Source organism: Saccopteryx bilineata, chromosome 10, assembly GCF_036850765.1.
Source record: "Saccopteryx bilineata isolate mSacBil1 chromosome 10, mSacBil1_pri_phased_curated, whole genome shotgun sequence".
Taxonomy (NCBI): Eukaryota; Metazoa; Chordata; class Mammalia; order Chiroptera; family Emballonuridae; genus Saccopteryx; species Saccopteryx bilineata.
In genome coordinates this window covers 6,982,589-7,007,512 of record NC_089499.1, presented here as the reverse complement: position 1 = coordinate 7,007,512, position 24,924 = coordinate 6,982,589, and the positions used below count along the sequence as shown (strand labels likewise).

The window sequence follows — 24,924 nt, the reverse complement described above, 5'->3', positions numbered from 1 at the left end:
ACCACCTGGGCCACTCACCCGTCCTGGTGGTCCTGTCTCTCCAGGCTCTCCCTGCCAAGAACCCAGGGACCTCATGAGTCCACAGAAGGACAGGAGGTGCTCGGCCCAAGGCCACAAGCAGAGCCCCGAGGGATGGGGCACCTTGCTGTGCAGCCTCCTTGCAGGACAGTGACATCCCAGCAGGTTGGCAGATGTTACCCTGATTTGGACATAGCTCTCAGGAGCCTCCTCCTTCCCGCCACACGCCCGCACACGCCTCTACTCACCTTCAGGCCAGATGGTCCCTGAGGTCCCGCGGGGCCGGCAAGACCCTAGAGAAAAGTGTCAAGGGCAGGGAGGGGCCAGCAGTCAGAGGGTTCTACCTAGGCTCAGGGATCGACACAAACAAGGCCAGGCTCACCAGTGGGGACTGATACCTGCCCCACCCCCACTGGGCAGTGCTCTCTGTCACTCACCGGGGCACCAGGTGGTCCGGGGTCTCCATGGCCACCCTGTGGGAGAGAGAAGGTGTCTAAAGAGGGGAAACCAGTACCACCCTACCCGGAAAACTGAGGCAGTGCTGACCATTGTGGGGTTGGGCACAGGATGGGGACAGGTTGGGCACAGTAGGGGTGAGGATTCTGGGGTACTCACCACTGGGCCAGGGGCCCCCGTGGGACCTTGAGGACCCTGAATAGAGAAGGGAGCCACTGAGCCTCAATCTGGGCCTCCGTGAGGTCTGTTTCCGCCCTCTGGAGGCCTTTGCCTGGGGGCCACTTCTGTGTCCCATCCATCCCAGGCACAGATCACCCCAGACCCACGGACTGCTCCTCACGGATCACACACACAGGCTTCTGCGCATGCACGTGCGCACACACACACACACTCATTGTGCATCCGCTCACCCACGGACACGCAGGCACACCCCGCTGTTCCTGATCACCAGTGACACGTGCACACAGCCGCCAGCACACAGCAGAGGGACGTCTTGCCCCAGGACCTGGGTCAGGCTGGTCCCGCCACCACTCACCGGCTTTCCTTCAGGCCCCGCCACACCGCGCTCTCCTGGTAGACCCTGGAGAGAGGAGGTGTCAGGCCACCCTGTCCTTGTCCCCCACCCCAGACCGTCCCAGGCACTGCAGACGCCAGTCCTTGTCTCCCGCCCCAGACCGTCCCAGGCACTGCAGACGCCAGGCCGACTCACCGGGCTGCCGTTATGACCCCGCTGTCCAGGCTCCCCCTGGTCTCCCTTGGTGCCTGGCGTGCCCTGTGAGGGGAAGTCACGCCTGAGCCCCCGGTCACGGCCACGTGCCCACACCCCCCCGAGCCCCCCGGTCACGGCCACGTGCCCACACCCCCCCGAGCCCCCCGGTCACGGCCACGTGCCCACACCCCCCCCCCCGAGCCCCCCGGTCACGGCCACGTGCCCACCCCCCCCCGAGCCCCCCGGTCACGGCCACGTGCCCACACCCCCCCGAGCCCCCCGGTCACGGCCACGTGCCCACACCCCCCCGAGCCCCCCGGTCACGGCCACGTGCCCACACCCCCCCGAGCCCCCCGGTCACGGCCACGTGCCCACACCCCCCCGAGCCCCCCGGTCACGGCCACGTGCCCACACCCCCCCCCACCACAGGAGGCCCCCTCAGAGGAGGAGAGTCGTGGTGGGGTAGGAGGTCTCACCCTGTCTCCTTTGGGGCCTCGGTCACCGTCACCGCCTGGCTCACCCTGTGGGGATGACACGTCAAGCCAGGCCTGGGTGCCATGGCCAGAGGCGGCCTCCCGTTTGATCCCACACACTGACCTTAGCACCCTTGAGTCCAGGGGGTCCTTGTTCTCCAGATAGTCCAATACCTGGCTTGTCCACGGTCACCTACAAGCACAAGGTCACAGGAAAGAGACGTGTCTGTCACAGAAAGAAGGAGGGTCATCCCAGATTACAGGGTCCCAGAGGGTTATGAAGTCAGAGACATCACATGGAGTTTCTGGGGCCTACACTAATGGTGGCTTCCTAGCGACAGCAGTCACAAGGCCCAGGGCAAGGCTGGGGTGGTCACCTCGGGGCCAGGGGGGCCCGGTGGTCCAGGGAGGCCACGAGTGCCGTCTCTGCCCTGCGGACAAGAGAGAAGTGGCAGCTGCCGCAGCACAGCCCCTCAGCCACCCCACCCCGTGGGGCCCCCCCAGCTCACCTGCTCTCCGCGTTCTCCTTTCTCTCCCCGTTCTCCCTGAAGTGCAAATGGCAGGGAGGAGGCCACGTTTGCAGGCAGTCCGGCCCCTCCTCCCCACCTCCCTGGCCCTCCCCGCCAAGCCCCAGGCTCACCCTTTCTCCTGGCCGGCCGGCCTCCCCCACAGTCCCAGCCGAGCCGGGCAGCCCAGGAATACCAGGCTTCCCAGGCTCCCCGGCCAGGCCAGGAGGCCCAGCAGGGCCCCTCTCCCCAAGGGCCAGGCCAGGTGGCCCCTGGGGGCCTGGGTCTCCGCGATCTCCTTTCGGCCCGCGGTCTCCGGAAAAGCCGGCGGGCCCCTAGGGGAGCAGAAGGGCGGAAGCTGGAAGTCATACAGCCATACTCTCCACAGGCCACCCCCACTGGGCAGCCAGCACACACCTCCTTGCCCGGGGGACCCCGCTCGCCAGGGTCCCCCTTGGGGCCACGCCACCGTTCGGGCACCGGCATGAAGCTGCCAGAGCTCTCCTCCCAGGTGTCCACGATCTCCCGCAGGACAGACGTCTGAGGGACAGTGAGTAGCCAGATGAGCAGGGCCCCTTGCGGCAGCCTCCCGCACGCTCTGGCCCGGCTGCGTGGGCGTATGTGGCCCAGGGGGCCCCCATCAGTGCCCACACCCAGCCCCCGAGCAACCTACCTTGATCCCAATATTTTCCAGCGTCCTCTCCACATTCTGGAAGCACAAGCTGGGTGAGGGACGGCCTGCAGCGAAGCCCTGCCTCTGCCCCACCCTGCTTCAAGAAATAGCCGCCATGCCGTCCTTCCCAGGCCTCTTCCCAGAGGACCCTCAGCCCTTGGTGGGGGTGCTCAAGGCCACTGGGAGCCCCTCCCCAGCATGTCCCCATTGCCCAGGTGCCCCTGAGTGTAGGCTACAAGAATCCCAACAGGGCAGGGGGCCAAGCACACAGGACAGAATACATGGGACCTCACAGCCAGGGGGCGTGGCTAGGGAGGTGGCCCCTAAAGGCGGGCACACAGAGTCAAAGACCAGGTCCCCAGCTTCACTCACTGCCAGGCTGCCCGGCTCCCCTCTCAGGCCGCGCTCTCCTGGGAGGCCCTGGAGACAAGAGACAAGCTGCTGGACCCAGCCCGCGGGCCGTGTGTATGCACCTGTGGGTGCTGTGGCTGCCTGCACATGGAAGAAGGCGGGGCCTCACCTGTTCGCCTTTGGATCCAGTGTCCCCGCGGTCACCCTGCAAACAAAGAATGATGAGGTGGGGGAATGCCCCAACCCTGGTCAGCCCCTCGCACACCTCCCACCCAGCATATGCACACTCACCTTGGTGCCCGGACTTCCTGGAACGCCAGGAAAACCCTGAGACAGGACAGAACACAAAGGGGTCACACAGAAGCATGGCATCCTGGGAGAGTTTCTAGTGGGAACACAATGGCCCTTGTTGCTCCCAAATCATAGATAGACCCTGAACACTCACCTGGCCAGGAGGGCCGACCTGCCCAGGGAGGCCCGGGGGTCCTGGGAGTCCAGAGAGACCAGGAGCCCCACGATCACCCTTGGGGCCATCATGACCCTGTGAAGGATGCAGCCAGCATCAGGACCATGAGACCCCAGAAAAGACTGGAGTCATATATCACAGGGTCAGAGTCACGGTCAGGGTCAGGGGTTAGAGGTTGCAGGAGACTCCAGCACTCACTTCTCTCCCAGGGGTGCCCGAGTCTCCCTTCTCTCCCTGTGGAAGACAAGGGTGCCTCAGACACGGCCCCGATCTGAGGCCAGGGCAAACCCCAAGTGAAGAGCCTTACCTTCCTCCCGTCTTCTCCGGGGTCCCCAGGTTCTCCCTGTGGGCAGGACTCGTATCAGCACAAACATTGGCCAGCATCTGGCTGCAAGACCCTGCCTTGGTAGCTCTCGGGTAACTGTCTGTGCCCAGTGGGCCAAGCCTCTGTGTGTCTTGTGCATGGCGTGTGACCTTCCGAGAGTGTGCCTGCATGGGTCTGCTCGTCTCCACACTTAAACCACACATGCTCTCCTGACTCCGGCTTTCTGCATGTAACTCCACACCTGTGCATCTCTGGGGACGGTGAATGCCCGCGTGTCCCGGTTGGTGTATCGGCACGTGTACCTGGGCATGGGTCTGCGTGTCCTGGCGGGTGACACTGGGAAGGACTCACCTGATCTGTGTCAGCATATGGGCAGGCATTTATGCAGGTACGCACGGAATGAACACATGTCTGCATGTCCCTGGTGCCTTGAGAACTGTCTGTGTGACTTGTCTGCAAATCTTGTGTGTATGTCAGTATGTGTGGCCATAGGTATGTGAGTGATTGTGGATAAAAACGCATGGGCCAGTATGTCCCAGAACGTGTCACCTGTCGGAGCCTTGGACGTGTGTCTCACTATATCTCACCACAGGTCCACACGCGGCCTTGGGGCCGAGTCTTAGTACATTTCTGAGTACGGGTAGAGGTGGTTGTGTGTTAGCATGTCTCCGACGGTCCCTGCACGTGGCCTCACCCCTGTGTCTGCACCTCTCACGTGGCTGTGGCTCTCGCCCGTGCAGTGGCTGTGGGTTACTCTAGCATGTGTCGGCCCATCCGAGCACGTCTGCACCTCCACTTAACTAACTGCCTGTGGGCTGCCTGTGTGTGCACAGGGACAAGTGTCCAGGACGTCTCTGTGCGTCAGCACTGGGTGGCTGGGCTGGCAGGTCTCAGCACGTGTGCGGGCGTGCCCCTCTGTGTCTGCACAGCGGGGCGATGTCCCTGTGCTGGTGTTTCTCGGCGGTGTCGCCGTGACTGCCCTGGACACTCACACTTTTCCCATTCAGGCCCGGCTTGCCGTCATCTCCCGGCTTTCCCTGTGGGAACGGATCATTGGTCAGAAGTGAGGAGGCGGTGAGAGTGGTAAGGGGGCAAAGGAAGCCGAGAAAGCCAAGACTCACAGGTGGTCCAGGGGGGCCAGAAGGGCCAGGAGGTCCCTGTTCTCCTCGAAGGCCTGGAAGCCCCTGAAAAAGTCCTTGCTAAGATTGAGGGGGCCACTGAGGTAGTCCCTGGGCCCACCCCTGACTGGGAGGACCCCACGAAGATGCTCCTCCAGTGTAGAGGCCCCCAGAATTGGGAGGTGCCATTAAGACTCCCTGAGGCAGAGACCCCAAGTGTTAGGAGTCTGGCACTCCCGAGGGAAGGGCGCCCAGGGCAGAGGTCAGGACGCGGGACTCTGCCAGAACCTGCCTGCCAGCGCCTGGAACGCCTCCCGAGGACAGGGCTGGACCAGTCCCCTGACCTCTGCTGACGCCGTGACTGATCACCGGGCTGTATCTGTGCTGACCCCCTGAGCCGCCCACCCCTAACATCTCCTCTTACTTACGTCTCTCCCCGGTTCCCCAGCTTTGCCTGTAGCACCCTGAGGAGAGACCCAAAGTCAGGGAGTTCACAGTGGTCATGGGGTCAGGGGCACTGCCTGCTGACAGCGCCACTAGTTCTTACGAACCCCAGGCCTGCAAGGCAGCAACATCCCCCACCCACCCGCCTGGCCCCAGAGCTCATCAAGACCAAGAAGACCCAGTGAGGCCAGGGTCATCTGAAGGGGCGAGGGAAAGGGTGTGACCTGGTAGTGACCACCATGACTCACGTGCAGCCCAGGTGGGCCCAGGGCTCCCGGCTTCCCGTCCAGCCCGTTGCGGCCATCCAGGCCCGGCGGGCCCCGGTCACCCTGGGGACGAGCACGAGGTAAGGGGCCTCCAAGGATCAGGTGGCCCACATTCAGAAACCTCTACTTCCTCTCACCTTTTCTCCCGGTGGGCCTCGGACACCTGGGTCCCCCTGGAGGAAACAGGGTCAGTGAGGGGTGAGGGCAGCCTGGAGACGTGGGCTGACGGGGCCAAGAGCCTTACTCACCTGGGGGCCCGGGGACCCCCGCAGGCCGTCGCTGCCCTGAGGATCAAGAAGGAAGCAATCAGAGCCCGCTTTCCCAGGCCCACACCCCACAGGGCCAGCCACACTCACCCTCTCCCCAGCGGCTCCCGGGGGGCCGGGGTCCCCCTTGGGTCCCCGAGGACCCTCTTGTCCACGGTCCCCAGGCTCTCCCTGTGGCAGAGACAAGCTTGTTGAGGGAACAGCATTCGAGCAACAACCAGGCCCGAGGCAGAGTCTGTCATGGGGGCCTTGGGCTGCCTCCCTGTGTCCGGGGCCTCACTCCGCCCACAGGCGCTGATACCTTCTCTCTGGCTGCAAGTCCTGTGTCCACCTGTGGGACGAATGACAGTGAGAAGGTTGGTTCAACCAGGGAACGTGAGTTGGTGGGGGGGGACCGATGGAGCCGTGAAGGCCTGTGGGGTCAGTGAAGATATCAGGGGGCCACGGAGAGATGTCGGGGGGCAGGGAGAGCGGGAGTCAGTGGAAGGGATGAGGGGACACAGTATGGAGCCCACGGGGGTCGGAGAGGGGCACCATGGAGGACCAGACCCAGCTTAACCCTTACCAGCCGTCCAGGGGGTCCTGGGGGACCCTGGGAAAAGAAATAATTGTCATCAACAGGAGCCCTGAGGTCCCAGGGCATGGCTGAGGTTCGCCTTCCCAGATTCCCTATAGCACCCCAAAGCCAAACTCCAAAAGACAGGTGAGGCCTGCAGGTGCCGGTCAGGGCTCCCCACCTTGACCCTCAGTCCCTTATGTGGGCGCTGACCAGGCCAAGCACTGGAGTCTCTGTCCCCCCAGCCCAGAGCACTGGCACAACTCACCGGCTCCCCACGGTCCCCCTTGGGTCCAGACGGCCCAGGGCTGCCCTGCAGAGAGTTAGAAGGTCAGGGACACTGAGTTTAGGCAGCAGTGTCGGGGAGCTTTGGAAGCACCCAAAGGACTCATGAGAATCCTGGCGGCCTTTGGGGGTTGAAGGGGTCACAGGAAATGGTTGGGAGGGTATAGCACCTCAGGGTTTGGGATGGCGGGATCAGGGGCCGGAACCGGATGGCTGGAGGTAGAAGGTGAGGCTAGGGGCCAGGGGCACAGGTTAGGACTCACGTTTCGTCCATCCTCTCCGGGGTCTCCCTGGTCTCCCTTCTCACCCATGGGCCCCCGAGCTCCAGGAAGACCCTGTGGAGCACAACTTGTCTGAGCCAGACCCTCTCAACATTGTGCGGGTCCCCTCTGACACCCCCATCCTATCCCAGGTTCCCCATAACTGCCAAAACTATGCCAGAGTTTCCCGTCATGGCACGCCACCCTGCAGGGTCCCCTCCCCCCTCTGAACTCTTCCATCGCCCTTCTCCCCTCAGAGGTCCCTGCTGCCCTCACGCCCACCTCTGCAGGCTCCCTGGTCACCCCCCACTTCCCCCGCCGGGCCTCACCCGAAGGCCACGCTCTCCGCTCTTTCCAGGCAGGCCTGGGTCACCCTGGTGATGGAGAGAGAGCCACAAGAAGCAGGTGAGTTAGGCTGCGACCACCTCAGGGAGTGGGGACAGAGAGGGGCTGGGCACTGGCTGGACAGGGGGCAAGAGGCTGGACTGGGTGACCGGGTGGAGCTCCCCGCCCGGGGATCACAGCTCAAGGGTAAGGATCAGAAACCGCAGGGGGAAGGGAGTCTCACCGGGGGGCCCTCGTCACCTTTCTCTCCAACTTCACCCTGTGAGACATCCGAGTCAGCCTAGGTCCCGACCCCAGCTGAGGCCAGCAACACCCTCCTCCCCGCTGGCCGCCGAGGGCTCCCTCCACCCAGGCCTCTTACGTCTCGCCCTCGGGGGCCGGCAGGTCCTGCGGGGCCAGGCCGCCCGGGGTCTCCCTTCTCTCCCGGAGGCCCTGAGTCACCCTGCGGAGGAGGCGAGAATGCGGCTGCATAGAGCAGGCAGCCCTTGAGAAAAGGTGACCCCAGAAACCTTGACATGACCCAAGGTCACAGGCACTCACCGGGGGTCCAGCTCTGCCAGTGAGGCCGATGGGGCCCTGCAGGGGTGGGGAGGGGGCAGGACTTAGTTGGGGCTCCTAGGTACCAGTTCATCTCCTTCTATCACTCTCCCTATCCCCACATTTACTCACCCGGGTTCCAGGGTCTCCCTTGGGGCCAGGATCTCCAGGAAGAGCCAAGCCAGGTGGGCCCTGCGGGCAGAAGGGTCAGAGGTAGGCGGCAAAACCTTCCTGTGCTCTCCCCGAAACACGTCCCCTTCACTCACCGGCTCCCCTTTGACTCCCGTGGCTCCTCTGGGCCCAGCGGGCCCCATGTCTCCCTGGGGGTGAAGAAGACCATCAGCGCCGGCCCCAGGCTCCCTGACCCCTCTATGCAGCGGCCATGCCATGACCGTCACGGCCTCTAGGCAGGCCCTATGACCTTGACCTCGACCCTGGGACAGCCTCCCCTCACTCCCCGGAATACCTTCTCTCCTTTGACTCCAGCACCAGCAGGGCCCTGAAAAACAAACCGGACAAACACAGCTTGTCCTAGCCCAGGGGTCAGAGTGTGGTGGGCTTCACTGAGGACGGGGTTACACAGAACTGGAAGTTACAGAGCCCAGATTCCCCCCAGAGGCCACAGAGGCCCTGCTGGGAGCAGGGCAGGGCTCACAGAGCTCACGACCTGTATGGTGGCCATGGAGTTACAGGATCACGGCTGAGAGCTGGGCGGCATCCCATAGCACGAGAGTCACAGAGCTCTGAGCCGGCCCCAAGTCTCAAGGTTATACAGACACTGGCGTACAGGTCGGTCACTACTGCCCACGGGGCTGCACTGCTCTGCGCCCACCATCCCCTCACTCACCACAGCGGCGTCCCCAGGGCGGCCTGGCTCCCCCTGTGGAGAAAGGACAGATGCAGAGATGGAGACCCACCCAGGCACCCACAGTCCTAGTGTCTCACTCGCCACAACCCTTGCTGTGGGGGCAGGGGAGGGACACTGGCCCCAGCCCATAACCCACCTTCTCTCCTCGGCGGCCCGTGGGTCCTGGCGGCCCCTGCGTGTGGAGAAAGCGTCAGCCCGGGAGAGGAAGGACACTTGAAAGCCCCACTATTGGTCCCACCACAGTCACAAACTCACTTCAGGACCCTCCGCTCCAGGATGCCCAGCGACTCCCGGCGGTCCCTGGGGACAAGTAGACATGCTGAACCAGGGGGTAGGGACAGGGTAATTATGACAAAAAAAAAAAGGCGAGAGGTTGGGGACAGGGGTGGAGAGAGGTCAGAGAAGATCAGGACAGAAGTCTGCAGGGGTCAAACTCAGGAGTCAAACTTCAGGTCAGTGGAAGTCAAGGTCAGTTCAGCAGGGTCAGAAAGCTAAAAGCAGGTCCCTGGGGTTGAGGGTTAGAACCTACATCAGGACTGATTATGAGCATGCGAGGAGGGGTCAAAGGGCAGGGGCTGGGGGTCAAGGATGAAAAAGTCAGAACCAGTAGGGGGCCTAGAGCCTAGGTCAGCTGGCACTAGCACTGGGGCTAGTGGGCTCACCTGGGGTCCCACTGGCCCAGGGGGTCCACGCTGGCCCTGATGGAACAGAATGGGTGAGAGCCGAGTCTGGCCCCAGACCCTCAGGGCTCGGAGGGTCCCCAGGCCACACTTACCTTCTCGCCAGTCTCACCCACAGCCCCCGGCAGTCCCCGGTCACCCTGCGGGGAGGGAGACAGGGTGACTGTCGAACTTCCGACAACGTGTTTCAGACTCCCGAAGGACCCTTCTCTCCTGACCTCCCACCTCCCGAATGCCACAGGGGTCCCAGTGTGTCAACCCTCACACCAGATCTCTCTTAAAACGGCACTTACTTTGGGGCCAACATCCCCAGCAGGTCCCCGTAGGCCCTGGAAGGGGTTCAGAGACTTAGGTTTGGGCAGAGACGGAACAGAAGGTTCACGGCTGAGGGTCGGGGCTGGAGCTAGGCCCACCCCACTCAGAACCCCCGGCCCGACACTCACCCGCTCGCCCGGGGTCCCGGGTCGTCCCGGGAGACCTGGGGCTCCAACCTCACAGTCACCCTGAAAGAGAAGCAGATGGGTACAAGACCCTGCCCACCAGCACCCAGAGCCCCCTGTCCCAGAACTGCGACACCAAGAGGTCAGCTAGACTACCTTTTCTCCTTTCTCCCCAGAGGGGCCAGCTGGGCCTTGGAGTCCAGGGCTCCCAGGAAGACCCTAGGAGGAAGTGAGTAAAAAAAGTGCACCCCAAACTCTGAGGCCCAGTACCCACCCACTGCCCCCCCAGCAGAGCCCCCAGCCCTCTGTCCACACCACTGAGCATGGCCCCAGGGCCTTACCGGCAGCCCGGGCTCCCCCAGAGCAGTGCTGCCATCACCTGGTCCAGGGGGGCCCTGGGAGAGAAGCACAGGTCAGGGGATGGTCAAAGGGAATCGGACTCCCAGCCACCCTTGCAGACCTTGTCCCTCACTTACCCGCTCCCCACGATCGCCTTTGTCACCCTAGAAGACAGATCATGACCTCATGAGCCTGGCCCACACCTGCACTCCCCAAGAAACCAGGAGGAATGAGGGTCACGGGGTCCGATTGGATTATGAAGGCCATGGGGGAACTGAGGAGCCATGGAGGGGTCAAGGGTTCACATGGGCTCACAACAACCAGGAGGATTCAAATGGAGTCACCAGGCCACTGGATCACATGGAGGCCATGAGACCATATGAGGGTCATGCTGTCACCTTCACAGCCATTCCAGGAAGTCCTGGGGGACCGCGGGGTCCTGGGTCCCCCAATGGGCCACGAGATCCAGGAGGGCCCTGACGGACGAGACTGAGAATGAAGAACCACCCCACAGACCTGCTCCTGCCCGGCCTCCCGTGGCTCCTCACCACACATCACTTGCCCCTGTGTGCCCTAAAACTCACCGGAGGTCCGGGGTCCCCTTTCCTCCCAGGAAGGCCCGGGCCCTCCCCACCGGTGACATGTCCAGGCTCTCCCTGCAGCAACAGAAAGCAGCAAGCAGGATTCAGGGTATGGGAGCCTTGAGATGGGAGCAGTCCCTAGAGGTACCCCAGCCATTCCTTAGGAGGCCTTGGGCCCCGCAGTGTCCGGCCTGGGCAGCCCGGCTCCTCCCTGGGACACGCTGGCTCCCGCCCTTCTCCTCTCACCTACCGGTTCCCCCTTTGGGCCTCGAGGTCCTCGCTCTCCCTGAGGATGAAAAGAACAAAGGATGATGCTTAGTCTCAGGCGAGTCTCAGGGTGGGCCCCCACAAGCCAACACCGCCCCCCTCCCAGGTGCCCACTCCACAGAAAGAACTCTGGGAAAATCCTGGGAGAGCTGACAAGGGACAGCAAACTTACTGGTTCTCCACGAGGTCCAGGCCCTCCAGGGGAGCCCTATAAATGGAGGTCACAGTCAGGACAGTCAGACCACCCCTCCTGCTCAAGCGCAGTGTCCCACCATGTGACCTACAAGGGCAAGGCTCACTCACCTCCGGGCCAGGCGTTCCGGGAACCCCAGGGCGGCCAGGGCTGCCTGGAGCCCCATTTGCTCCGGGGAAGCCCTGAGGAGGCACAGAGGTCAGGGCAGGAAGGTGCCCTCCCTCAGTGCCCCCAGCTTTCTGAAGGAGCCCCACTAGTCCTCATCTGGACTCCTCACCCTGCAGGCCCCCCGAGTGTCGGGGATGGGGAGCAGCGGGTAGAGAAGCAGCCCCTCCGAGCTGGACGAACCTACCTCAGGCACAAGGGCAGCGAGGGGCAGAGGGCCTTCCTGTCCCTGGGACTCAGAACTTCCCCCAGGCTCTCCAGGGGTGTCGAAACCCCTCTGGCCCATCTACTTCACACCCCTCCCCAGCGTCTCTGGTGGGCTTGATAAATCTAGTCAGGGCTTCTAGGGACAGACACTCTGTGGTTCGAACTCTGCCATTCCCTTTTCTCTTCTAAAACCCGGAGGAAACGTCGAGGAGTGTCTCAGGGGGACCTCAATGGTCTCCACTCACCCTGTCACCCTTGGCAATGGAACTCCCAGGGGGGCCCTGGGGGCCGGGAGCACCAGTCCTGCCCTGAGAGGAGAAAGGAGAGAGCAGGTAAGGAGGTGTGTGCAGTCGGGCGCGGAGGACAGGTGTGGGGAGCCACTCACCGGGAGGCCAGGGGGGCCAGGAGGCCCATCTTGTCCTTTCAGGCCCTAGAAAAGGTGGTCAGTGAGTCCGTGCTACTAACCTCCCCTGCCCCAGATTCCCAACCCTTCTCTACCCCCATCAGGGCTACTCACCGCCTCTCCGGGTTCCCCCTTCTGGCCCTGGGGAAAGACATATCAGACAAGGGTCAGAGTGGCTAATCACAGGCATGGCCCTCAGCTGCCCTCTCAGCCCTGGACACTTACCTGTGGACAGTGCACCGAGCAAGGCTGTAGCTGTGGACACAGGGTCTCCTTGAAGCTATGCTGTTTTACCCAGAGTCCCCAGACCCCTTCTTTCCGTGACCCAGCCCCTGCCCCCCAAGGCCCCTTACAAACCTGAGTGGCCAAAGCTGCCTGACACAGGGCTGTTGCCAGACTACTGACTGCCCGATCCAAGCTTGGACCATCATCCACAGCGACAAAGGTCTGGACAGGGTCCACACCCGGCACCAAGCGACGCAGCTGTTCTGGGTCAGCTCCCGCCAGACCCAAGATCATCACTTTGAGCCCTAAGGGGAGGTCCAGCAGCCTACATGACAACCTGGTCAGGGCCAGCCTTGTGCCAGGCCTCATCCACACCAGCCCTGCGCCTCACCAGCAGCCTGGGCCTCGCGGATAGGGTTGAAGATGTCACTTCTCAAGGGCTCATCCACCAGCAGTACCATCACCCCTGGCACTTGCCGACGGCGTCCAGGAGCATCTGGTGCCAGCAGGTATTTATGAGCTTTGACCACGGCGGTGCCTGGGAGAAAGAAATGTCAGAACCCAGGGGTACCAAGCTCCCAAAGGAGAAGCCTCAAGAGTCCGCGTCTACTGCAGTCTCTACCCAGGTTGTTCCCACTTGGGTCCATGTAGGGGATGTTGCGGATCTTCTGCAGGATGATACCGAGGTCGTAGGAACTGTTCAGTGGGAACAGTGGGGACGGCCGGTGACTGTAGGTCAGGAGGCCAACCTGGAGGGGGGAGACACAATGCCTGGGATGACAAAGCAGGGGTGGGAAAAACAGAGCCTGGGGAGGAACTTAACCAGGACTGTTAGGGCTCAGCAGGGATAGGAGGCAAGCGGCTGGTGAGGAGATCTGGACCCTGGGGAAAGGCTGGGAGAAGCCTCAGCTGATAATGGGGTGGGGAAATGGCAGCTGGTGTGGAGCCCAGGGTGGGGGATGGCCGGGACAGGTAAGGGTCTGGCTGCGTCTGGAGGCAAACCTGGACCGCCTGTGGCCCAAGAGGCCCAAGTGCAGACACCAGACGGCCCAGGGCTCGCTTCACAGCCTCTGAGCGGTGAGCATTGTCCCGAGTGGTGTGCAGCAGGAACACCAGGTCCATCAGGCCACGGGGACATACTACAAGAAGTGGGCCCAGTTATTAAAGTGGTTGGCGCATCTAGTGACTCCCTTAGGCGCCTCCCGTGGTGCCCACCATACCTGGACTGTGTGTGACAGAGGACTCAGGACCCCGTACACCCTCCCGGATGGGGGTCAGGGAGAAGACGTAAGAGATGCCAGGCTCTAGCCCTGTCACCCGTTGGGAGCTCGAGATCCCTGGAAGTGTCTGTGAGGCAGCAGGCTTTTCTGCAGAGGACAGCACTCAGTTAAACAGGAGGCCCTCTGTGGCGCCCCACTGCCAGCCCCCCCCCCTGCCCTGGCCTCCCCTACCTTGGCCAGGGCCTCCGAGTGGCCTCCAGGATAGGATGTAGCTGGATACTCCAGACACTGGGTTCCAGACCAGAGTCACTGAGTCAACTGAGGTGTCTGCCACACGCAGCTCAGTGCTTGGGACACGAGGTGACTCTGAAGGAGGAATCAAAAGCCAGGGATCGGGGTCTCTTTCCTGAGAACCCACTTGGGAGAGGTTCACTTTAGTGAAGTGTCAGAGGAAGTCATGCTGGGGTCGCCCCAGGGTCAGGAGTGGTAGGAGGGGCTATTGGAGAAGTCACTCAAGGTTATAGGGTGCAGAAAATCAGGATGGGTCATCAGTGGGGGGAGGAGCACACCAGAGAAGGATGGGCCCTCTGGGCTCACCCGTGTACGCAGTCACTTCCGTGGGGGGTCCTTCTCCAGAAGGCCACAAGACACTCAGCCACACGCGGTATGGAGTCCCTGGCTCCAGCCCGTCCAGTTCATAGCTGCTGAGCTCAGGCCCCAGGACCCTGGACTGTTCCTGGCCACCTGGGGCAGGCATGAGAGTGGGGGGCGGGAGGCACGTGGGAGGATGTTATAGCTCAGCACTAATGGACCTTCCCTCAGTGACCCTCATCTACTTCCTGACAATGACCTCGCCTGGCTGACCACAGCCCCCCCCAGTGGTCCCTAACCCCCTCCCGGGGGCACTTCTCACCCTCGGGTCGCCAACGCAGACGGAAGCCTTGTGCTCCGGGCACCGGCTGCCAGCGCAGCCACAGCGAATGCTCCCCTCGCTGCACTACGCGAAGGGTTTCCAGGGCTGGGGCTTCCTCAGGCGCTTGAGAGAAAGCAAGGGAATCAGCGGGGCTCTGTTCCCGCTGGTCTGGGCGCTAATCCCACCGCCCCGGGAACACGCACCGCCCCGGGAACACGCACCGCCCCAAGTCGGCCCCTCTGCCTGTCCCGTCCCAGGCTTCACCCCGCCTCCCCGCTCAGACCACGCCCACAGGCTCTCTCCCCAGCCCCGGTCCTCATTTCAATCCCGAGCACAAACCCCGCCCCCAGCCTCCCAGGCCACCAATCCAAGGCTCTCCCTAAGACAAGCTCCGCCTACGTGTGGTGACGACAACGGAGACAGGTGCGCCCTCACGGTCCCCAACGAGTGCAGTTACTCGCACGAAGTAGCTGACTCCGCCTTCCAGGCCCCGTATTTCTGCGGAGTCCGTGTTTCCTGGGAGTATCTGTTGTCTCGTGGGGCCACCTGTCCAGGCGAGCACACGTCGACGGTCAGGGGTGGGGGTGATTTCATCCACAGGGGACAAGGGCAAGGTCAGGGAACCATACCCTCGCTCCGGCCCCAGACCAGTCTGTAGGCTGTGGCTCCAGGGACTCCCACCCAGGTGATCCGCAGAACTTCACTGGAAGCATTGAGGATCTGCAGCTTTGACACACTGCCCACCGGCTCAGGGTCTGGAGGCAGAGGCAGGGTAAGGGGTCAGAGGCCACTGAATGGCTGGCAGAGGACAGGGTGACAGTGCAGGGGTGGTCAATGCAAGGAGGTCTGAAGGTCAGAGTGAGGTTAGTATGGACGAGTCAGTATAGGAAACCTGTGAAAGAAAACAGGTCAGTCCCTTAGAGTGGGCAGTGTGGAGCAGCCAGAAGGTCGCTGTGGCTGGATACATAGTCAGTGAGGGGTGGGTCAGTGCGAGCAGAGAAGCCCACCGAGCAGTGATGGAGTGGGCAGCTGGAGTAGTCAGGAATACATCGCAGGGTGGGGTAGCCAATGAGATGTGGTTGGCAGCTGGTCAGGGTCCACTCACCGGTCCTCACAACCACAGAAGCGGGGGTCCCATCTGCGCCGGCCACATGGGCCCACACATGCACCGTGTACTCGGTATCGGGCTCCAGCCCATCCAGCTTAGCCACTGTGGATTCCCCAGAAACCAGCAGGGATTTCTCTGGGCCTGGGAGTGAGGATGAAGGCGGCTCCAGGGCTAGCAGACTCTGGACCCCCATGCCCTGCCTGGACCCCTGAGAAAACCTCAGCCTCTATCCCACCCAGGCCCACCCCCCGCAACCCTCCCAAACCTCTGGGCCCCTCCACACCCCTGGTCCCCACCATGGCCTGAGTGCCAAGAGACCCTGTATCTGGTGGCACCAGGAACTCTATTCCAGGCAATGGTGACAGATGAGCTGCTGGCTTGAGTCACATGGACTGTCCTCACCGGGCCCAGTGGGTCTGGGGAGAGACAGCGGGGAGTCAGATGGGGGAGATAGTGGAAGGTCAAACGAGGGAGGTAAGTAAATGAATCAGGTGGGGGGAGAAGTGGGGATGCTGACAAAGGGGACAGTGCGATTCTGAGGTGGCAGGTGACAGGAATACGAGAGACAAGAGGGTCAGATGAGAAGGTAACAGGGTTGCTATGGAGGTATTAGGAGGCAGCAAGGGTCTGACAATGGAGAAAGTATAAGTGTAAGAGGAGAGGAGGGTCCAGCAGCAAAGGCAGCAGGAGCCTGTGGGATGAAGGGGTGTTGATTCAAGGCAAAGACAGTGTTCCTGGGCGAGAGGCAGAGGAGCCTGAGGGGGCAGGAGCTCAGGAGGAGGCCAGGAGACTGAGGGGGCAGCAGGGACTGGGAGGGATGGGGCAGTGGAAGTCAGATGGGGGAGACTGGAGATCCAAGGAGAAGGAAGGGCCCGACAGGGGCGCCCTGGGGGTCTGACCAGTTCGAGCCACGATGACCACAGGCGTGCCCTCCTCTCTCCCGCGCAGTGCAGACACAGCCACCTGGTAGGAGGTTCCAGGCCGCAACCCCGTGAGATCTGCAGCAGTGGATTCTGGGGGCAGTGTCTGGCTGGACTCTGGACCTAGCATATGACGGAAGTGTTGGCATGGCTCCTGCCTGCCCCCTTGGTCTCCCATACCCTGGTCGTTCCCCTCAGCGACCCTCCCACACATCACACACTGACCACTGTCCGTCTTCCATCTAACCCGAAATCCACTGGCTCCAGGAACAGGTCCCCAGGCTACCCTCACTCGAGTTGCATCGGATGCCACAACCCGCAGCCCTGGGATGGCAAGTGAGGTTTCTGGCTCTGGGGATTAGAAATAGAGGTCGGGGGTCAAGACTAGGACCCAGCGAGTCAGGCAGCTGACCCCTACAACCTCCGGCAGTGCTCACCCCGGCGGACAGTGAGGATGCTGGCACCACCCTCTCGGGGGCCCGCTCGAGCAGACACCCGCACAGTGTAGCTCAGCCCAGCCCGGACGTCATCCAAGTCAAAGGCTGTCTGACTCCCGGGAAGCACCAAGGTCCGCTCGACCCCTAAAGGAGGAGGCAGGACAAGCAGGCAGGGGTCTGTGAGATACAGGGATGTGGGCTGATGGTGGTCAGGCATGGACAGACATACAGGATGGAAAGGGTCAGTGAGGGGCGGGCCATGAAATGAAGAGGGTGAGAGATGAGGACATGGGAAACAAGGAGTCAGTGATGGACAGTGACATGGGATCACAAGGGCCAGTGACAAATAAGGACACAGGATGAAAGGGGTCAGTGGACTGTGATGTGAGTTGATAGGCCATTGGTGATGTGGGGTAATGGGTCAGTATTGCTTGGGGACGTGGGATGAGAGGTCAGTGTGCCAATGGTCACAGCTGGGGTAATAGAAGGGTAGGGATGGAGCTCGTAGTTTGTGAAGAAGGGCGAAAGCCATGGACAGGGTAGGAAGCAGAGACGGCTCTGGGTGGAACAGAGTAGAGGGCAGCAGACCCTGTGACAGGTCTGGACTCTGCTATTTTTGGAGGTGGAGGGACAAGAAGACAGGAGGAGGCTGTGGAGACCCAGGAGTGGAAGGAGACAGAGAGAGGGTGCAATCAGACCCCGAGGACTGGAACTTTAGTGTGTGGGGGGGTTGCTGGCTGTGTCCACCTCACCCTGGGTGCCGCGTACAGTGATGCGGTACTCAGTGGCACCAGGAACGGGGCTCCAGGACACTCGCACCCGCTGCCCTGGCAGCTCGGTCGCCTGTAGGCCCGTCACCGGGCCCACAGGCTGCTCTGGTCCTGCTGGAGAACATAGCATGAGAGGCAGCCCAGAGACCCTGCATTTTCCCCTGTCACCTGGCCAGGCCCACTGAGACCTCACCAGTGGGGACCACAGTTGCAGGTGTGGCCACCTCGCGGCCCTCCAGCAGAGTGTAGAGCGTGAAGCGGTACTCAGTGCCTGGCTGCAGCCCATCCAACTGGTAGCGGGTCACGCCAGAGGGCAACACCACCTTCTGCGGCACCTCCAAGCCTGTGGATGATGGGGTCAGGCCAGCTGAAGCCAAGCCCCAACCCTGCCTGCCTCCCTTTGCCCCTCCACTGACCGCTCTCACGCCGCCACTCCAGCCGGTAGCCACGAGCCTCAGGCACCACGTTCCAGGAAAGGAGGATGGAGGTGGGGCCCAGGATGACCGCGCGCAGTGTCTGCTCAACGGAAGTGTCTGCCCAGGGCACAGAAGGCCTCAGTGGGCGTCATGCCCTGCCTGCCTGCCCACCCAGCCTGAAGAAAGCACCCGGCCTTCTCACCAGTACGGGTAGTCACGGAGGTGGCAGGCCCCTCACTACGGCCAAGCAGGGCGCTCACAGTCACCTCATAGTCCGTGCCAGGCTCCAGGCTATGAAGCAACACTGACCCGTGCCCAGGGCCCAGCTCCTGCTGCTGCGGGGCCCCACCTGTGAGGGGCACACAGAGGGGTCGTGGATCTTGCAGACTCAGGGCTCTCATTCCTGTCTGAGGTATGGGGATTTCCCTTCAAACCACACCTCTGAGGACTCACCAGGGAGGACCCGCCATGTCACACGGTAGCCAGTGGCACCGGGCACACTCTGCCAGGCCACCAGGAGGCTGTGTGCTGTGGTGTTCTGGATGGTCAGCTCTGGCCCCTCCAGGGCGGCTAGGAGAAGGTTGCACCGGGGAGGAATGGAGTCAGGAGTGGGAAGGGGCTACTGGGGCGGGTTGTGAGGTGGGTGGGGTCAGAGGTCGGCGGAACTGCTCACCAGTCCGGGCTGTCCCGCTCACAGCCTCCCCGATGCTGTTGGCGTAGAGAGCAACCACAGTCACTTGGTACTCGGTCAGCGGCCGGAGACCCTGCAGCCGTACGCTGGTCTCCCCAGCTGGCACGCTCACCTGCCCAGGGACAGAGAGAGGTCACCTCATTTGGCCCAGCCAAGTCCCCAGCCCTCCACCCACCGCTCCTGACATCTTTACCTCCTGCCGCTCACTCGGCAGTGGTTGCCCCAGCCCTGTCAGGGGGGTGTACTGGACTTTGTAGCCAGTCACAGGGCCAGTGGCCGCTGTCCACTGTACTCTCAAGGATTGACTGCTTGGCTCAGAAAGCACCAGGTCTCGTGGACCAGAGGTCGAGTCATCAGCTGGGAAAGGGGGAATCAGGCAGGATCATCCGCAGGATCAGGGGTCAGGAGCACAGGGTGTAGGGTCAGCACCCCCAGGGCGGGACCAGAGGACAGCACCCCCAGCTTGGTGCTAGGAGCACACGGGATGGGATTGGGGTCGGAGGTCCAGGTCAGGGCACACAAGGTGAGCAGGGACTCACGGGGCAGGGTCACAGGCACACCACCAGCAGTCGTGCATACTCTCCGGGACACGAGGGGCAGCAGGGTCCTCAAGATGCTGAAGTCATTGACGAAGAAGAAGAAATCGCTGGTGGGCTGTGAGGCAACTCGCTTCAGCTCCTCGGGGTCAGCGTTCTTGATCCCTGAGGTGACGACCAGTCAGGGCTCAGCTGCCCACCTGCGCTCCGACTGCTCCCTGCCCCAGCCGACCTGTCACCCCAGCCGGGTACTCACCCACAGCAAACAGTTTGACCCCCTGCCCCTTCAGCTTCTGGGCAGCTGTGTCCACCAGGTCCTGGGACTTCCCATCTGTGATGAGGATGCAGACCTGGGCAGGTGCAGGGGTCAAATCAGGGCTGCCTCAGACACTTAAACTGGGGTCACCCTGGGATGCAGGGTAGGGAGAGAGATCACCTTGGGGACACCGGGTCGGGCCAGCTGGGGCAGGAAGACATGGTCTGCCACGTGGAGAACCGCAGCCCCCGTGCGTGTGTTGCCCCCCTTGTAGTTGAGCTCACGGATGGCACGAATCACATCACCCCCTGAGCCAAGCGCATCCAGGCCAAACTCTGTCCTGTGGGGGTTGGGGAGGGCACCAGGCTAGGGGCCAGGCTCTTTCCTGGCCCTGGCCTCTATGAGGCCTCGGGGCGAAGGTTGTATCAGTTCCTCCTGGGGATCTTCTTGGTCCTCTGATTCCTGCCAACCATGTCCGAAGCCCCTAAGCTAACAAACCCTTCAGGTGCCCCTGTGTCCCGCCTGTGGCTTGGCTAGGGCAGGCGTGCAACCCTTGGGGCTCCCAGCCTCAGGGGACAGGATGTCTGGTTTAATTAAATAAGTGGAGGTGGAAGGGCCCAGCTGAAGAGAGGTGGATGCTGGCCAGACAGGAAGGCCCTCTGGTGAGTGGAGAGGCTGAAGGGATTAGGGGGTTAGAACATGGGGAGTCCAGTAGGTATGGGACGTCTGCAGCCCCTGGGCTCTCCGTATTCAGGTCAGGATACACAGCCCCTGTCTTTGGCAGGGCACTAGTCTGGAGACGGCTCAGGTGCCAGGGCTCCACCTAGGAGATCCGGGCTCTGTCTCCAGAGGAGATCCCGGCTGGGAGGCTCTGGGCTCCCCAAAGCCTGGCCTAAGGGTTTTTGGGATCTTTGCTCCTGTCTAGGGGAGGGGTCCTGGTGGGATCTCTGGGTCCCCCGCTCGCGGCAGCCACTCACCGAGGGTCGTCGCTGTACTGCACCGCAGCGAAGCGCACACCCTGTGCGCTGGTTGCTCCCGAGAAGGGCAGCACCAGCCCTTCCAGGAAACCCCGCACTTCGCGAAAGTTGCTGCGGCCAATGGACGAGGAGCCGTCCAGCAGGAACACGATGTCGGCGGCATAGAGGCGCGTACAGGTCACTGGGGCGGGGAGGCGCAATCACCACCTCTTCTTGGAGCCCACCCCCTCACCCTGCTTTGTGATCCCTCGAAGCTCGGGGCTAGGGACAGGGGGAGAAAGCCCTCATCTGCCCTGCGAGCTGGCCCAGGGCGGTTCGGCCCCGGGGCCTTGGAGGAGCCGTGGGGGCGCCCGGAGTGGACTCCCTCCGTGGAGGATTGGTGGGGACGGAGAGTTGCTGCGCGGGGCTCGCGTGCGGGACTCAGGTTGGCCTCGGGAGGTCAGCGAGGCGTGACATAGGGTAGGACACCCAGCGCGCATCTGGAGAGCCCGAGTTTGGGTTTGAACAGGCTAGGGAGCGGTTTGGGAGACGCAGCGCGGGCTGCGGATCGCTGAGGGTTTGGGGAGTCCAGGAATAGAAGGCCTGCGCGCCGGGTCGTGGGGGTGGGGGCGGAGTCAGGAGGAAGGCCGAGTGCCGGGGCAGATGACAGGGTACAGTGCACTGGGTGGGGTCCTTCCTTGCAGTGCCCACCTCTCTCCCTGTGCTGAGCCCGCACTCGGGGCGCCCCTGCCAGGATCCCCGCACAGAGCGCGGCCACCAGGAGTCGCAGCCTCATCCTGGGTGGGGGAAACGGTCAGCCAGGACACCCGCCTCTGTCCCTCTGTGCCCGCGGCCTTGGCGGGTCCAATCCCAGCCCTCCCTGACCTCCAATCCCGGCCTTGCCTGCGGGTCCGCTGGCTCCCGACGCCAGCCGCCGCCGCAGTCCCGCAGCCGCCGCTGAGAAAAGTCCCTAATCCCGGGGGGCGGAGCGGCGGGCGGGGACCCAGGGGCCCGCCTCCACCCACCGTCCCAGAGGTCGCCGCCCCCAGCACCCCTCCCCTAGACAGATAATCTGTCTCCACTTAAGTGTAACCCCCTCCCACCCCCCGACCTCCTATGGCTTCTGGGAATCCCCAGAAGATTCTCTACAGACAGATGCTGAGGGAGCCCCCTCCAACCCCATCTGGAGTCAGAGGTCTTGGCTGCTGTAGATCACAGGGTGTCTAGTGAAGTGACCGCTGGAGGCTAGAATTCCCATAGGTTCCTGGGGACCGAAGAGGCAGCAGGATGGCGGTGGGGGTAGGCTGCAGCTGGAAATGACTCATGCCCCCACCCTATGGGGTGCCCAGACAAGCCCTTAGGCCATGTGTCCCGCCGGCCACTCCTGTGATTCAGACGTCCCTGTCTGTAGGGTCTCCTGTGCCGCACCCCAAACCCCTTGACAAGCAGAGCGGCCCCCAACAAATAAGGACTCTGAGCTCACCCCAAGGAAAGCAAGGCACCACTAGGCTGCACCCAAGTAGTGCTCACCCCCCACCTTCGGAGGGAGAAACCAGGAGAGAATCTGTGTCATGCTTATGCATACGTGTCCATCCCAGTGTCCGGCATCCCACACGATGCCCTGAACCAGTCCCAGACAGATGCTATCCAGCTGTGCCTTCAGGGAGGGGCTACCCATGTGTGGAGGTTTGGGACCACCCACAGTGACAGCTCATTCCCCAGGAATTCACCTCCTCCTGCCTGCACCCCCTCTGTCCTGCCTCAGGCCAGGTCCCCCTACCTACAGCTCTGCATTCGGGCTCCACAGCGTCCCCTCCTTCAGTCTACTCTCCTTGAAGACCCACTTCCACCCAGCATCCCACCCAGCCCAGAGGTCACCCAGGGCTTCAGTCCCCCCTGCCCTCATGGTCCACCCATAGCTTCCACTTTCACGACTACCCTTGTCCCACTCCTGTCCCCTTAACTAGCCTGCATTCCCATGCATCTCCTTTAACTGGCTTCTGTGACTGTGGACAGGCCCCCCAACAACCCCAATCTCCCAGGTCAAGATCACTGTCCTGAGGAGGTGACTCTTTGTATGTGCTTATTTGTTCATTAGAGGAGGGGGGTGACATCAAGGCAGAAAGTGCCCCCAAGAATGCAGGCCCCGGTTTTTTTCCTGTCAGTCCTGGATAATTCTGGGAAGCCCAGAAACTACATCCACACTCAGCACTGCCACTGAGCCCCTTCCAACATACCTGGCCCCACAACCTTCCCCGGGGATCCACAGGCTGAGTAGGGAGAGATGGGGACAGCACTGCTGTGAAACTTGTCTTCCCTGGACTCCTTAAGGGCCTGAGGCTTTGGGCAGAGCCAGAGCGGGGGTGGAGGGGGAGGGGGGATTGAAACCCACCTATGCTGCCTGTTGATCTATTACCCAGAAGGCAGAGGCTACTTTTCATCACTAACCTTTCCCCCTAATTATCCTGGGAGGCAGTGCTGTGACCCACAGGGCCCAGAACCTTTTTCCAAGGTCAAGGTTTTAGCCATCTGCCAGGAGCCTCCAGCCCTTGAAGCTGTCCTACAGGTGAAAACAGCAGAGAACCAGACGTGTTCTCACTATGGAGGCAGCCCCTGGCCCAGTGCCTCTGTTGCACAGCAGGGATGGGTGAGCAGGAAAGAACTGTCACATACAGTATGGACACAAGTGTGGGGCCAGCCCTTAGGGGAGACAAGGCCCAGCTGAGAGGGTGCTCAGGAAAACCTCATCAGAACCATGAGGTGCCCCCAGAAGAAAGGAGGGCTGCCTGCTGGAGGGGCTGTCACTCAGAGTGCGGGGAGAGGCTGTTGGAGGTAGAAGCCAGGCTGGGGTTGAATGTGTCTGGAGCTCCTGGGAGACTCTGGAGCAGGGGTGTGGTCCTCTGAGGCCCAGGCTCCAGTCTCTTGGCAGGCACACAGCCTAGGACACAGCCCCAGAGGCCAGTGCCCTCCGACAGGGCAGCAGGGCCCCAGAGTTCTGTTCCCCTCCCACACTCCCCTGGGCATTTTCTTCTCTGGCTTCAGTCACCACCTCTGCCAGATGGCACCATATCTACTTCCAACTAGGGCCTCTTTTCAGGATTCTAGCCATACTCTTCCCACTGTCCTGGACGCTCCACATTTCTCCCAGAACCATGGCCACAAGCTGGACAGGTTCTAATCCTCTAACCTACCCTCTCTTGGGCAGCCCAGCCCTGCTAAGGGTGCTGTCTTGCTTGTGTCTCCCACAGCCCGCGCCAGCTCTTCCTGCAGCCATGACCTCTGCTCTGTTCACCAGGGGGCCACAGAAAGCCAGCCTCAGTCCCCACGCTAAGTCTCAGGCTGACCGAGTCACCTCTTTCCCCAGGAACTTCCAATATACCTCCCCACGGACCTCCAGAGTCAAGACCAAGTTCCCCGGCTTGGTATGAAGGCCCAGGAGCCTGGGCTCTCGTGTGTCCAGCACACCTGGAGACCAAGGGTCAGCCTGGGCTTAGAAACCAAGTCCTGTCCCTCGGGAGCTCACACTTAGTGCTTGCTCTGCCCCAGCCTGGTGTGCTCCCTGTGCAAGCACCCGGGCGGGGGCTCCTCAGGTCTCTCCATTGTCCACAGCTTCTCCCCAGTGGTCACAAAGTTGAAGGATCTGAGCCCCCAGCCCTGAGTTCTAGGAGCACTTGACAGTTATTTCTTAATTGAAAACTTGGTGTGGCCTGACCCACGGTGGTGCAGTGGATAAAGCATCAACCTGAAATGCTGAGGTGGCTGGTTCAAAACCCCAGGCTTGCCTGGTCAAGGCACATATGGGAGTTGATGCTTCCAGCTCCTCCTCCTTTTCCTCTACTCTCGCTCTCTAAAAATGAATAAATAAAAATTTTTTTAAAAAAGAATACTGCGGTGAAAACAGGGATGAGGGGAGAGCACTGGCAGAGGGCAGGAGTGATTCAAAGGTTGTCTTGGCTTCGGTGAGGCTGATGCTGGGACCCCCGAACAGTCCCCGACAGCCTGTGAGGCAAGACCCTGCTCAAGAGCCAGCCACACCTTCCTCCTGGGACAATCAGCCCCTCACTGCCATTTCTCCCTGGGCTCCCAGAGAGCCAGACTGCAGAAGAGACAGGGTTCAGGAGGGGTCCTGTGCCTGGACCAGGGCCCGAAGGCGGATAGGGAACGACACAGCTGAGAGCTCCCCCAGGTCCTGGCTGCCGGGGGAAAATGGGGAGGGGATCCTCGGGTCAGCAGCTCAGGACTTGCCTGGAAGAGACCTAGTCGAGGGAGGGGGCTCAGG

The 24,924-nt window shown here is 62.1% G+C and overlaps 1 protein-coding gene across 1 annotated transcript in view; it reads right to left on the bottom strand.

Annotated features, from left to right (window-relative positions):
* The window catches only part of COL7A1 (collagen type VII alpha 1 chain), a 33,487-nt gene extending 12,046 nt beyond the window's left edge, over positions 1 to 21,441 (bottom strand). Inside the window, exons 1-83 of the mRNA XM_066244982.1 lie at positions 21,357 to 21,441; positions 20,667 to 20,847; positions 19,870 to 20,029; positions 19,690 to 19,783; positions 19,437 to 19,598; positions 19,091 to 19,254; positions 18,880 to 19,009; positions 18,660 to 18,776; positions 18,409 to 18,555; positions 18,207 to 18,323; positions 17,984 to 18,133; positions 17,773 to 17,901; positions 17,021 to 17,164; positions 16,809 to 16,934; positions 16,563 to 16,706; positions 15,960 to 16,079; positions 15,661 to 15,804; positions 15,185 to 15,310; positions 14,955 to 15,101; positions 14,556 to 14,678; positions 14,240 to 14,386; positions 13,874 to 14,008; positions 13,643 to 13,789; positions 13,425 to 13,561; positions 13,045 to 13,171; positions 12,814 to 12,960; positions 12,555 to 12,727; positions 12,423 to 12,452; positions 12,312 to 12,338; positions 12,180 to 12,224; positions 12,040 to 12,102; positions 11,533 to 11,604; positions 11,402 to 11,437; positions 11,213 to 11,248; positions 10,966 to 11,037; positions 10,780 to 10,857; positions 10,519 to 10,545; positions 10,384 to 10,437; positions 10,199 to 10,261; positions 10,046 to 10,105; positions 9,896 to 9,931; positions 9,698 to 9,742; positions 9,585 to 9,620; positions 9,178 to 9,222; positions 9,059 to 9,094; positions 8,902 to 8,934; positions 8,521 to 8,553; positions 8,321 to 8,374; positions 8,187 to 8,246; positions 8,058 to 8,093; positions 7,879 to 7,959; positions 7,741 to 7,776; positions 7,502 to 7,546; positions 7,176 to 7,247; positions 6,896 to 6,940; positions 6,637 to 6,663; positions 6,373 to 6,402; positions 6,162 to 6,242; positions 6,054 to 6,089; positions 5,943 to 5,978; positions 5,788 to 5,868; positions 5,524 to 5,559; positions 5,099 to 5,161; positions 4,970 to 5,014; positions 3,960 to 3,995; positions 3,851 to 3,886; positions 3,632 to 3,727; positions 3,478 to 3,513; positions 3,356 to 3,391; positions 3,208 to 3,255; positions 2,836 to 2,871; positions 2,580 to 2,702; positions 2,297 to 2,497; positions 2,166 to 2,201; positions 2,034 to 2,087; positions 1,781 to 1,849; positions 1,660 to 1,704; positions 1,184 to 1,246; positions 1,010 to 1,054; positions 634 to 669; positions 456 to 491; positions 267 to 311; positions 19 to 51 (exon numbers count right to left, since the gene is read on the bottom strand). Of these exons, the coding sequence (XP_066101079.1) occupies positions 19 to 51; positions 267 to 311; positions 456 to 491; positions 634 to 669; positions 1,010 to 1,054; positions 1,184 to 1,246; positions 1,660 to 1,704; positions 1,781 to 1,849; positions 2,034 to 2,087; positions 2,166 to 2,201; positions 2,297 to 2,497; positions 2,580 to 2,702; positions 2,836 to 2,871; positions 3,208 to 3,255; positions 3,356 to 3,391; positions 3,478 to 3,513; positions 3,632 to 3,727; positions 3,851 to 3,886; positions 3,960 to 3,995; positions 4,970 to 5,014; positions 5,099 to 5,161; positions 5,524 to 5,559; positions 5,788 to 5,868; positions 5,943 to 5,978; positions 6,054 to 6,089; positions 6,162 to 6,242; positions 6,373 to 6,402; positions 6,637 to 6,663; positions 6,896 to 6,940; positions 7,176 to 7,247; positions 7,502 to 7,546; positions 7,741 to 7,776; positions 7,879 to 7,959; positions 8,058 to 8,093; positions 8,187 to 8,246; positions 8,321 to 8,374; positions 8,521 to 8,553; positions 8,902 to 8,934; positions 9,059 to 9,094; positions 9,178 to 9,222; positions 9,585 to 9,620; positions 9,698 to 9,742; positions 9,896 to 9,931; positions 10,046 to 10,105; positions 10,199 to 10,261; positions 10,384 to 10,437; positions 10,519 to 10,545; positions 10,780 to 10,857; positions 10,966 to 11,037; positions 11,213 to 11,248; positions 11,402 to 11,437; positions 11,533 to 11,604; positions 12,040 to 12,102; positions 12,180 to 12,224; positions 12,312 to 12,338; positions 12,423 to 12,452; positions 12,555 to 12,727; positions 12,814 to 12,960; positions 13,045 to 13,171; positions 13,425 to 13,561; positions 13,643 to 13,789; positions 13,874 to 14,008; positions 14,240 to 14,386; positions 14,556 to 14,678; positions 14,955 to 15,101; positions 15,185 to 15,310; positions 15,661 to 15,804; positions 15,960 to 16,079; positions 16,563 to 16,706; positions 16,809 to 16,934; positions 17,021 to 17,164; positions 17,773 to 17,901; positions 17,984 to 18,133; positions 18,207 to 18,323; positions 18,409 to 18,555; positions 18,660 to 18,776; positions 18,880 to 19,009; positions 19,091 to 19,254; positions 19,437 to 19,598; positions 19,690 to 19,783; positions 19,870 to 20,029; positions 20,667 to 20,847; positions 21,357 to 21,441 (6,624 nt within the window). The remainder of the gene's footprint in view (positions 1 to 18; positions 52 to 266; positions 312 to 455; positions 492 to 633; positions 670 to 1,009; positions 1,055 to 1,183; positions 1,247 to 1,659; positions 1,705 to 1,780; positions 1,850 to 2,033; positions 2,088 to 2,165; positions 2,202 to 2,296; positions 2,498 to 2,579; positions 2,703 to 2,835; positions 2,872 to 3,207; positions 3,256 to 3,355; positions 3,392 to 3,477; positions 3,514 to 3,631; positions 3,728 to 3,850; positions 3,887 to 3,959; positions 3,996 to 4,969; positions 5,015 to 5,098; positions 5,162 to 5,523; positions 5,560 to 5,787; positions 5,869 to 5,942; positions 5,979 to 6,053; positions 6,090 to 6,161; positions 6,243 to 6,372; positions 6,403 to 6,636; positions 6,664 to 6,895; positions 6,941 to 7,175; positions 7,248 to 7,501; positions 7,547 to 7,740; positions 7,777 to 7,878; positions 7,960 to 8,057; positions 8,094 to 8,186; positions 8,247 to 8,320; positions 8,375 to 8,520; positions 8,554 to 8,901; positions 8,935 to 9,058; positions 9,095 to 9,177; positions 9,223 to 9,584; positions 9,621 to 9,697; positions 9,743 to 9,895; positions 9,932 to 10,045; positions 10,106 to 10,198; positions 10,262 to 10,383; positions 10,438 to 10,518; positions 10,546 to 10,779; positions 10,858 to 10,965; positions 11,038 to 11,212; positions 11,249 to 11,401; positions 11,438 to 11,532; positions 11,605 to 12,039; positions 12,103 to 12,179; positions 12,225 to 12,311; positions 12,339 to 12,422; positions 12,453 to 12,554; positions 12,728 to 12,813; positions 12,961 to 13,044; positions 13,172 to 13,424; positions 13,562 to 13,642; positions 13,790 to 13,873; positions 14,009 to 14,239; positions 14,387 to 14,555; positions 14,679 to 14,954; positions 15,102 to 15,184; positions 15,311 to 15,660; positions 15,805 to 15,959; positions 16,080 to 16,562; positions 16,707 to 16,808; positions 16,935 to 17,020; positions 17,165 to 17,772; positions 17,902 to 17,983; positions 18,134 to 18,206; positions 18,324 to 18,408; positions 18,556 to 18,659; positions 18,777 to 18,879; positions 19,010 to 19,090; positions 19,255 to 19,436; positions 19,599 to 19,689; positions 19,784 to 19,869; positions 20,030 to 20,666; positions 20,848 to 21,356) is intronic.
* Between the last annotated feature and the right edge of the window lie 3,483 nt (positions 21,442 to 24,924).